The sequence below is a fragment of the Dicentrarchus labrax genome, unplaced genomic scaffold (genome assembly GCF_905237075.1).
Source record: "Dicentrarchus labrax unplaced genomic scaffold, dlabrax2021, whole genome shotgun sequence".
NCBI classification, from domain to species: domain Eukaryota; kingdom Metazoa; phylum Chordata; class Actinopteri; family Moronidae; genus Dicentrarchus; species Dicentrarchus labrax.
Genome location: NW_026136714.1, coordinates 5,291,639 through 5,302,832, shown reverse-complemented (window position 1 = coordinate 5,302,832; position 11,194 = coordinate 5,291,639). Strand labels below are relative to the sequence as shown.

Here is an 11,194-nt window from a genome sequence, read left to right as displayed (position 1 = left end):
GTGGTGGTGTGAAAAAGAAACCAAGAGTTTCACGTGTTGTTAAATGCTGTCATATGTATTCCATATAGTTTCCCCCTTAACAGTTTATACAGCAGACTCTCATGCAAATAATGAATCCAAGGTTTCTTTAAAGTCAACAAGAATAATATGCTTTTGTTTATTTTGTTTGTAGGTAGGACGTAGGAAGTTAAATATCAGATGAGACGTGAGATGATGGCAAACCTCATGATGGAAAGCATGAAATTAAAGAAGATATGTTTGACAACACTTCATAGCATCAAAAACCACAAAAGTGGTAATGTTATATTATATTAGGCAGTAACCGCCAACCACCAATTGGCAGAGATCCCAGGGGAATTACAATGGAGTCTTTCTTCACCTTCTGAAATACCTGTCTGTCATTTGTGAGATCAAGATTCACTTAAGAGCAAGTCATCACTTCAGGACAAAAATATGCTTTGCAGATTACGAGTTGAAGCATTTTGCATGTAATGACTTGAATGCAATTAACTAATGCTTAAATGTTCTGGGGCTCACATAGAACCAGTATAATACATTTGGATTAACATGACATAAGCAATTGATAATGTCGGAAACAACATACAATAATCGTTTGCATGAATGTGCCAAAGCAATTAACTGTAAGATTGAACAGATAAGAAGAAAAAGAAGTCAGTTATCTAAAATTAGAATCATCCTACAATCTGCTATAATTTCAATCAGGTGCAAATTATTTAATTATACACAATACTAATGGTTGAGTTTGCTATACTGTTCTCCCAAATTTTGTTCATATTCTGCACACTATTTGAGATATTTTGGGAACAATGACTGTATGTGTGTAGTCATCGTTCTGCTGTACTCAATCACTGACAGTCACAAGAATACTGACTGGGTCAAATATTGTACAAGTTCTTGTTTTGTGTCTTTTAGGTCAAATTACCAGGAAAGTAGTTGTAAGTTGTATATGATATGTATAACAGTTTATACAGCAGACTCTCATGCAAACGTTGAATCTAAGGCTTCTTTAAAGTCAACGAGAATAAATTGCTTTTGTTTATTTAGTTTGTTTTGTTTTTCATGTGTATAACAGCAGCCTGAAGTAGAAAGTTAAATATCAGATGAGATGTGAGATGATGGCTTACACAAAGTATCAGTAAGTTCAGAGTGGTACAGATTTTGTTTTCATTTAATTGATTTCAGCACATTCATTTAGAACAGACTTAAACTAAGTGTCCTACATCAGGAATGAATGGACACCCTGCAGCCTATCAGAATCGAGTATTCACCCAGACCATGGTATATAAAGGTGCTGTGGCACATTTTTTGAATTATCCATAACATTTGCCAAACAGCATTTCTCTAAACAATTCATTCAAACAGCACCACACAATGTATTCATTGCCTGCAAAATCCTATAACGTGCTCCAAAGCCTTTTCAAATATCCAAATTCAGAGTTTATCTCTGAAAAGTAGCCTAAATGTTTACGTCAAACCTCATGATGGAAAGCATGAAATTAAATTAGATCATTTAAAAAAACAACAACCTTGTTAGACAGCACTGCATAGCATTGAAATCCACCAAAGTAGAAATATAAACACAGGAAACAGCCCTTGTAAAACAGCTTAGTCATGGTTAGGATTAGCACTTTACCCTCCTGTCCCATCCTGTAGCGCTGTCTGGAGAATGACAGTGCAGTCAGATTTTCATCCACATAACAACACCTTCCTTTGCAATGGAGTGCAGGAAGACACTGTTGGAATGGTATCCAGCCTCTGCAGGCGTCTGCTATGATGTCCTCACATGCTGCATGTGGCAGCCACCAGGGTCATCTGAGAATGTGGCCAATGATTGTATTTAAACCGGGGGGTTTGGGGCTATTTGAGATATGTACTCACTAACATTTCCCTAATTTTAATCACATTGATAAGTGACAGTCACAAGCATGCTGACTGGGTGCATCTTTTTGTTTTGTGTTTTTTAGGTCAAATGTCCGGCAAAGTAGTTGTAAGTTAAAAATGTAACTATAACATGTATATGAATTAGTCCTATCACTGTAGTAACTTTCTATTATTATTTTGTTTAATCTCCTAAGAAAATTGAAAGAACATAATCACTAGAAATAGCATAAAAATATACAATTCAACACTGGATCTACAGAACTCCAGCCTTGATGCATAAGATCTAAGAGGCCTAAACATACTGTAGGTCACACCTTATTCTGACCAACTAGACAGACAGAAGGAACAGACCGAAAGAAAGAAAAATGCCAACAATGGAGTCCAGCATAAACAAGCACATGTAAACCAATCAATCTTTAAACATTCATTCACAGTTTGGCATAAAAGGAAATAATACATTTCATGATCCTTCATTGTGGGAAATTGCCCATATGTTGTAAAAAAAACATATTATAGGCTATAATATATAATGTGAGAGATTATCTTCAGAGATTTGGAAAAGATTGCTGAATCCTTTAATATCTTTGATGTGGAAAAAGCATTCAGGAAAAAAGTCTGTAATTAAAAGAGGAAAAATAAGAAGAATGTCCGTTGCTGTTGTTCTTCTGGTTGCCAGTATTTTAAGAAGGGCTGCTGAAGGGTTTGATGAGACCAAGATCCATAGCTTTGACCAGGCACATGCGAGCTGCATCGATGGCATCCTGCCTCTTGGGATTGTCCGCCGCCTTGCCAATCACTGAGAGGATTTCCAGCATCTCACTTTCAATCAGCTTCTTGGATAGCTCACTGTTGTCTGAGTTGAGCAAGTTGTAGACAATCACAAGGCCGCGGTGCTGTATACTGGGGTTGGTGTGGATACACAACCTCTGCAGGATCTCAAGCCACTGGGTGGTCTGTTGAGAAACATCAGTCACGCAGTCAGTAACAATCAATTTTTTTTAACACTTGTAGTTCTGAACAGTGATGGGGTGATCGTGTTATTGTGCAGCACAGCAAATGTTCTAAAAAATATCCGCAGTTAAGTGATAACAGAGAGCCTGTTGTGGATTTGGAATGAGAAAGACATGGGGATTTGTCTGTCAAAGAGGGAAAAATATGCTATTGAACTGTATAATGGGATGCGCAGCATCCATTGTTTTTCAAGGCAGACCAATAGAGACTCAAGGTCAGGATATCTCAACGTCTGCTGCCTCCATTTCCATGTCTCTCACAAGTCTCTTTTTAAACAACTTTATGGAAGTGCAATACTAAATCACTACAGTACCAATCAGAGCTGTAATGGTAATGTAACAATTTAAAATTCACAAAAGGTAAGTATTACAGATTAACGCCGTAATGATTTTGTAATATTAGAAATATAATTTCCAAATTAATAAATTAAAATGTGAAATGCATTCAGTGACACGTGGCACAAACAGTGACACGTGGCACAAACAGTGACACGTGGCACACCAAGGTGACTCTTTCAGTAGAGATATGGCAACAGCAGATGCAGTGAGCTGCACTGTAGTTAGGCATTACAAAGGGCTGGTATGTGTATCACACAGAGCTATGTTGTGTTACATGCTAACCAGGTTTTTGCCAATGTGGCATGTAGAAGTTTTCCTGAGAGCATTTTTCATAATGGGACACACATGATTTTACAACAGACTCTGTGACACTATAATTCATATTCACAGTTCAAACATTATTGAATGCTGCTGCACATACCACGTTTGTCAGTTTGGTACAGAGCTTCTCATGAGCAGCAGTGAGCATGGCCAGAGCTCCAGCTGCAGCCGACTGAAGATTGTCGTCATCTTCGCCACACAGCAGCACCAGCAGCTTCAGCTTATCATTGCCATCTTGCAGGTAACGATCTTGGACCTGAAACACAGTTGAAATTTTCAATGTAGCCACACTTGTTGGACATGTAATGCACATGTTGACTAGGACTATGACTATTATGTGAAGTTTTAGCTGCTTGTCTGTTCTCACCGCTTTACATGTAACAAGGTTACACATGCATTCAGTGGCAGCCTGTCGGATCTGGTCATTCTCCTCAAACATGTAGTTCTCAATTTCTGGCAGAGCCTTCTCTTTCACAATCTTCACTCTACAAAAAAAAAGGAAAAACCACAATAAGCTCTGCAAGCTGCAATTGAGTCACTTGCAGGAAATATTAACTGTCACTGTTACAGTAAATGTGACCATAATATGTCATGCAAGTTGTTGAGATGTTACCTTAGTTTTTCACTGAAACCAGCTAAGTTGGTGAGGCTTCTTAGAGCTTCATAGTTCTGCATTCCATCTCTGTCGGTTTGAAGGAGGCTAACTAACGGCCGTACCACCTCATACACCTGTTAAACAAAAAAGACAGAGGATTTCATTTAAAAGTCCTATTATGAAGTAAACACCAAATCAGCAGAGGTATATTGAATTCTAAAAGAGAAGAACAAACAAGATTGGACCAGCGGAACCAGTCAGTGCAATCAGAAACACTGAATAAATTGTCTCCATCATCTCCCAGCATATAGATAGACAAAGACAAATAGGCAGTGAAGAGTCTGTAGTCAAGGGAAGAATGGGGTACCTCGGTACATTTCCAATTGCCTCCCCTTATAAACTGCGTCAAGACTGCTCTTTATAGAAATAAACAAAACAGCCAATGTCTTACCCTTTCACCAGGAAATGCAATTTCTGGGTTGGAAATAGATGCAATCTTGGCAAGGGCGTGGCTGGCCTTCACCTTTCCAGCCTCAGTCCCTTCCAGAGCAAGTGGGATCAAAGCCTGAAAGCAGACAGAGAATATCAGTAGTAAACAACAGTAATTTGCAACAACCAGTTTGTCTAGTTAATCTTTGAAAAGATCTTTCCTTTACAAGTGACACATCTACAAGTGTATCACTCACCTTTCCCCCACCCTGCGCTACAATTATACCACGATCTTTGGGATCCTGTGACAATGCCAAGAAAACCCTAAGATAAAAAAATAGAAAATATAATGCAATTAAGGAATAAACAAGAAATTGGATGTATTCATTTGTGTTTTAGTTTGCATTCCCTCCCTTCTAATGGAACATTTAAAAATCATTCCCTGTAAGGTGAGAAAAAAAATGCATTGGTGTCGAGCTCAGGTGATTTTATTGCGGTTTGGTGGTGATGAGTCATATGTTCCCCCAGAACACATGACTCCACTTACTTTGTACACATGCTAGACAATTGTGTGTCGTTTTCAGTTAGTGATTCAGTGTGCAAATATGTCAAAGTAAGTAAGGTTCTTGAGTGAAGTTGGTGAAGTTGAGGTCAAGCACATCACCAGTTTTTTTATTTATGTTTCTGTTTTTGGATAATTGTTGGGAGATGACTGATTAATGGTTAATTCTTTCACAAACAAATTTTCGCTCTCTCTGCTCCACACTGAACCTTGCATATTAGTGGACAAGCCTGCTTGGGGTAATTTTTAGGTTTTAGCTCAAAAACAATCTTTTAAAAAAATAAATGAATATTTACTATGATATTAACCGGCAAAAAGAATTCTGCTAAATAACACAGATTTTGATTTTGTGTTACTGCTGTATAAAAAAACTATTTGCCAATTCCGTTTGGGTCTATGGCATGTTTGATAAAACAAACATTCCTGTCCTACCTTGACAGCAGCTCCTTGGTCTGGTCGGTCAGTATGGAGCTGTCTGCTTTGACCATGACAGCAAGAGCAGACGTTACTCCAGCCTTCAGCAGCCTTTTCACTCTTTGATCAATAAAGTCCTTCTTGTCCTGAAAAAAGCAAGTATACAAAGTGTTTATATGCATGCATACAGCGTATGTGTAGTTTCTGCTCTACCTATGTCAACTCATGTTTTATGGTCTGCTGTCTGAGAGAACTGTTTTTTTTTTGCTCTATTACCTTGGGATGTTGCTCAGGCACATGTTGCTTGGAGAACTTGGCTAGTTGAACCAGCTCCGGTATGATCTCCTTCTTTTCGTAGCTGTTTGTGCAGTTCACCAGGATGCATGCTACAGAGTATAAGATTGTCTTATCCTTAGACTAAAAACACAGAGAAAGGAGAGGGATTATTTCTGATGTTTAACCAGGTTACTGTATGTTTCTTTCTGCCTGTTATTTTCATACCTTCGCCAGTTCGAACATGGCTTTCATTGCAATCTCATCCTCAACAAAGTCATCTTTCACATCAGCATCATTAGTCAGATAAGCAAGACCCTCAATAGCCCAATTCCTTGTTTTGGTATCAATCTGGGGATTGCAAAGCCACCTAGAAGAGTAAAAAAGGGAACATTTAAGAGGAAGTGGTACTGTATACCTATATATAATAACAACATTTGCATAATCAAAATTAGATAATAACAAATTAGGTGAATAACATTTAAAATATACTGATTCTAGTATCATAGTAGCATTTCTACATTCTACTTCAGCAATTTCCCAGCTTGGGATCAATAAAGTATATCTATCTATCTACATGTTTTCTACACGCCACCATTTTTTCTGTAATAATGGGGAATAATCTGGTAGAATCTTTAACAATCTGAATATACTCACTTTCTGCATTGCTTCGCCAGCTTCTCTGTGGAGCCCTCAGCAAACTGCCTTAAACTGTAATCATCACCTCCGGCTGAACCCAGTTTACAGAGACCCTGGAGAGGACATGGATATGAGTGTGCATACACATACCCACACAGACAAAATCTAGAGGTTGTAATAGTCTAAAATCATTTCATCAATTCATAATGTGTTGTGTTGTTATTCTTTACTGTATGTGAGCTGTGGCCAGAATCATTGAATAATAAAGCTCATCTTTTTTCCATTCTTTCCTGGGCACACTCACCACCAGCGCACGTATTTTAATCCTCTCATTCTTGGTCTTCTTGTAGATGTCCTTGAGCAGTGACACACCGTTGGTGACGATGAAGCTGGCGCGGCTCATCTTGGAGGAGGAATGGATCAGCGCCTCCACAGCAACCATCTGGTCCACCTCACGTTCGGAGGCACAAAGCGCCACCATCATCTCAATTATACCTTGATGTCCAACCAGAGCATTACCGACATCAAAGGGACCCTGAAGGAGCCCTGAGATGGTGTTGATGGCATGAATGGTCTTGTCCATGTCGTTGGGGTCAATTTTAGCTCTGTGAAAAAGGAAGGCAAGGACAAAGGAAATAAAAAAGTTATGTTGGGTTGGTCTCAGTTTATAAACTCTTTGCAACACCAAGGAACAATCTTTATTTTATCGACGTACTTGATATATTGATCACAAATGTCCCTGAAGTTGTCTCTCTCTGGGTCACATTTGAGGTCGTCATAGAGCTTGTTGAGGAGCACGCTGGCAATCAACTGTGTGTTATCTGTCAAGGGCAGCTGGTCTGGCAGTTCAGAAACCTGACCACACACCTTGAGGATCTTCTTTAGACCTGGAAATCAAACACATATATGCTTATATCTCATTTCAGGGTGTCTGGGATGCAGCAATAGACTGTATCTCAAACCAAATAAGTGATCTGATGCAGCTGTCTGGCTCACCATGGTCAATAGTGAAGAGGGTCCTGGAGTGGTCTTGATCTTTCTTGTTTTTGCGAGGTACATTCTTGCTCAAGAGGTTCAGCGCCTGGTCTCTGCCATGACCAGACACCTTCTTATTAGCAACCATCTCCAGCAGAGAGAGAAGAATGGTTTTCAGATCTTTAGACGCATCTGCAGAGGGACAGATGACATAAAACAATGTACCAGCAGCAGCATATGCACTGCCATTTCCCTCGTACACTCACAATTGAATACTGTATAAGTGTCCATAATGAAATCTATATTTTGCTAAATGTCTCACCTAAAACCAAGGCTTCTTCTTTCCCATATTCCCTTTTATCTCCACCAGTGAGGGAGTCGTTGATGCACTGGAAGAGGTTGCAGGTTGCCAGTGCAACCTCCTCGTTGTCAACGGCCATGATGCTGCACATCTTATCAACACCCACCATGTTAACAATAGCCATGGCCTGTTTTAAGGTAGTCAAAATACATATACAGTAAGTACATTTTGTGAGGAAAAATTAAATACAAATACTATTAAAAAACATATTTCAAATGGAATCATTTTTGTTTTTCTCCTTGCATTTGTCTTGACTGAGTATACTCACCCGAGCTTTGTGTCCTGTGCACATTCCTGACAATGTGCGAATAGCAGCCAGGATCATCTCTGGTTTGCCTGTCTCAATCATGTTGAGCAGCAGAGGCACTCCGTTATTCTGGAAGATTCTCTCTGCTCCAGCATCCTCTCTTGACAGCACGATCAGGTTGTTGGCAGCCTAGAAATAAAAGGATAAGTAACAGGAGTGAAACCACAATTACGTATATATACACATCCTAACAAATAATAAAAAACAGGACAGTCAGAAAATACTCACTTTTTCTCTCTTGTCTTTTTCCATTTCATCATCAAGGAGAATGTCAAACATATTTTGTACCCTTGAATCTGTGGAGAATGTTGTCTTGAGCTGCGGACAATCAAAATTAGGCTTTCATCATTTCCAGATGCTGACATGTTTCAATCATATACATGCATATCGTTTGTGGTCCATCTGTCAATTTCTCTTAGTATCAAAACATTTGTTTCTAATACCACAACATAAGAACAACTAATTATGATTTTCAGCCAAAAGATCATTACTGATCTACATGTAGCAGTGCTAATTTATTGTTGCTGAATGCATTTATGTGAAGTGGTTTGTGTAGTCCAACACTGTCCTGAGTGAACTTCTGTGTGTGGGTGTTTTGTTCTGTTTAGTGCTGACCTTTGCCTGGATGTCTGCTCCTAGCCTGCGGAGAGTCTCCAGGAAGGTCTTGTTCTTTGGTTCGATGGTGGCACATCTCTGCACATCCTTGAAAGCCATGTCCAGTTTTCCTAGCTTCTCCAGAGCTTGGCAACGCCGGTACAAGGCTTTAATATCTGCTGCATCAACATCAATCGCTATATAAGAGGAAGAAAGAGGCATAATGAGCTTGTGGTATGTTTTTACTATTTTTGGTGTGATTGCTGCTAATGTTTGGTTTGATTCTGTATTTGGTGTTTATTACTCTACCTTTAGATGCATCTGATGCTGCATTGGCATAGTTTTCCTGTAAGAAAAACAGAAACATCAAAATACAAGTCTAACTTTTACTGAAGAAATTTAAAATATAATCTATTATTATATATCCATTATTATCTTTATTTTTTGTGTTGCATTACCAAACTGCTTACCTTTTTTAGGAAGCATGCCGACCTGTTCCTGTAAATGACAGCAAGCACTTTTTTGTCATTGCACACTTTGATGGCGCTAGTGTAGCACTCAATGGCCTTGTCGATGTCTCCTGCCTGGAAGTGTTTGTTTCCCTCGTCTTTTAATTGGATCGGGTCTCCCATCTGGTAGAAAGAGGGATCAGTTATGACATATAAAATCTGCAAACTTTGGATTTTTCAAGAAAAATCCTAATTGACGGTCAACAGTTGTATTTTTCTTCACTTCTTGTGTCTGACAGTATCAGCCAAAGCACAATTTAACAATTTCAGTGTCATCAATCAATTAAATGCAAATGTAGTATTTTAACTGTAATAAAGCCACCAACACACAGAGTCACATATTCCAATCACATAAAGAGATTTCTGGACACAAACAAACAAAAAATAAGCTAAAGATTAAATCAGCTGAACAATTTGACACTTTTTTGTAATTACAATGACAGTACAGACCCTTATTTTACATTCACTTATAATCTGTCAGCATAATGATATTATTTTAAAATACTGTAGCATTAGAAAGTGCTTTATTCTCACCGTTGTTGCTAATCAGTGTCCTGCTGATCTGTGTCTCCTGGAGCAAATGGTCATGCACATGCTATCTCTAACTTTAAATGGCCTCCCCTCAAGCCTTATTTGGGCATGGTCTCGTACCCCAGTCGGAGCCTTGGAACAAATGCCACTTTTCTGATGGACAGACACCATCTCCTCCTGCTCCCCTGATAGGCACAATCTATCCCCCACCACGCTCTTATCCTAAGTACCCTCAGCTAAATGTCACACAAATTAAAAAAAACATCTCTGTCGAAGCTGTACAGTACCTTTAGGATTGTGTGTTGTATGTCTTGCCCTGCGTAGATGGTGTGAATCTCCAGTCCGTAGTGTTTGTTACAAACTTTTCTTCTCTTCTTTAACCTTCCCCCACCAACTCTTCAATTTATATTTATAGTGGATCACCATGAGGTGGGGCAGAGCCAAGGTGGACCGTCCATCACACATAGGGGTTCACTCCAAACACACTAAAACCCCAAAAAACAACTTTGTACCAAAGGTCACTGTAAACAATGATTACTTGTGTTGCAACAAATATCCTTCAGGTGTCTTTGAATTATCCAAGACTTTATGAATAAAATTGTTATTTTCCATTCAATAAACTCTGTGACAGTGACCCCTTCAGAGATGGTCTACCCCAGATAAGGTCTATTTAGGGCACAGACAGCTGAGAACTCACCAGCAAATGCCTCTTGCCCAAGTGACGAGAGGGGGGTGTGTGTATGGAGACAGTGGGGGGGCTGACAGCTGTAGGACCACAGAGGAACCTAGTAGCTTCTGGAAAGAGAATGATCTCGATCCCCATGAGTTGGAGTTGGGCATTTTTTTAGTGATGGTTAGGGTAAGGGTCAGGGGTAAGACATGCATTAAGGGTCCTCATAAGTACAAATTAAACCCAAGTAAACTCAATTTATCCACCTTTTTGAAAGGAAGCTTACTCATCTATTTTCAGGATCAACTGTTAGTAGATGAGGGGAAAGTCAGTTTACCTACTTCTGTATTTACCACTACACCCAGGTTTCAGATGTGAGTGTTTGTGTCTGAGGTGTAGATAAAAAACCAAGAGAACAAACCGATAGTATGTGATACTGTGTATCAGTTATTTCATCTCAGTGGAGATTTTTACTTTCTGATGGAAAATGAAAATAGGCAACAGGTGTTGTTTGGGTGTTGTCAGGTGAAAGTGCTTCTGGTTTCGGTTAGCCCTGCTTTTGGTATTTTAATGAGTCAGTAGATGTCTGGCTTAAGATAATCAATCTGATGTCTGTTATTTAATGAAACTTTTTAAAATATGATGTGCATAAGTCCTCAGTGGAATAATATGTGGTATAAGATTTTTTTTTGTATTCCTTCTGAGATGTCTTTATGCGTGCACACACACACATACAAAAAATCTGTCCCTTGAATTGGAGGAG

The 11,194-nt window shown here is 39.0% G+C and overlaps 1 protein-coding gene across 2 annotated transcripts; it reads right to left on the bottom strand.

The window, feature by feature from the left end:
• Positions 1-1,171: 1,171 nt before the first annotated feature.
• unc45b (unc-45 myosin chaperone B) lies at positions 1,172-10,170 on the bottom strand. Of its 2 annotated transcripts, none has more exons than XM_051423662.1 (20): positions 10,049-10,170; positions 9,192-9,353; positions 9,031-9,067; positions 8,743-8,918; positions 8,356-8,445; positions 8,089-8,256; positions 7,782-7,947; positions 7,481-7,651; positions 7,200-7,371; positions 6,789-7,089; positions 6,503-6,597; positions 6,074-6,215; positions 5,849-5,989; positions 5,591-5,718; positions 4,854-4,920; positions 4,619-4,732; positions 4,186-4,301; positions 3,940-4,057; positions 3,673-3,828; positions 1,172-2,855 (listed from the first exon to the last, which is right to left on the bottom strand). In XM_051423662.1, exons 2-20 carry the CDS (start codon positions 9,351-9,353, stop codon positions 2,583-2,585), a joined length of 2,793 nt encoding a protein of 930 aa, XP_051279622.1. In that variant the 5' UTR covers positions 10,049-10,170; the 3' UTR covers positions 1,172-2,582. The 2 variants fall into 2 exon arrangements, with proteins under 2 accessions (XP_051279622.1, XP_051279623.1); XM_051423663.1 differs by lacking the exon at positions 10,049-10,170 and adding an exon at positions 9,765-9,810.
• Positions 10,171-11,194: the final 1,024 nt, after the last annotated feature.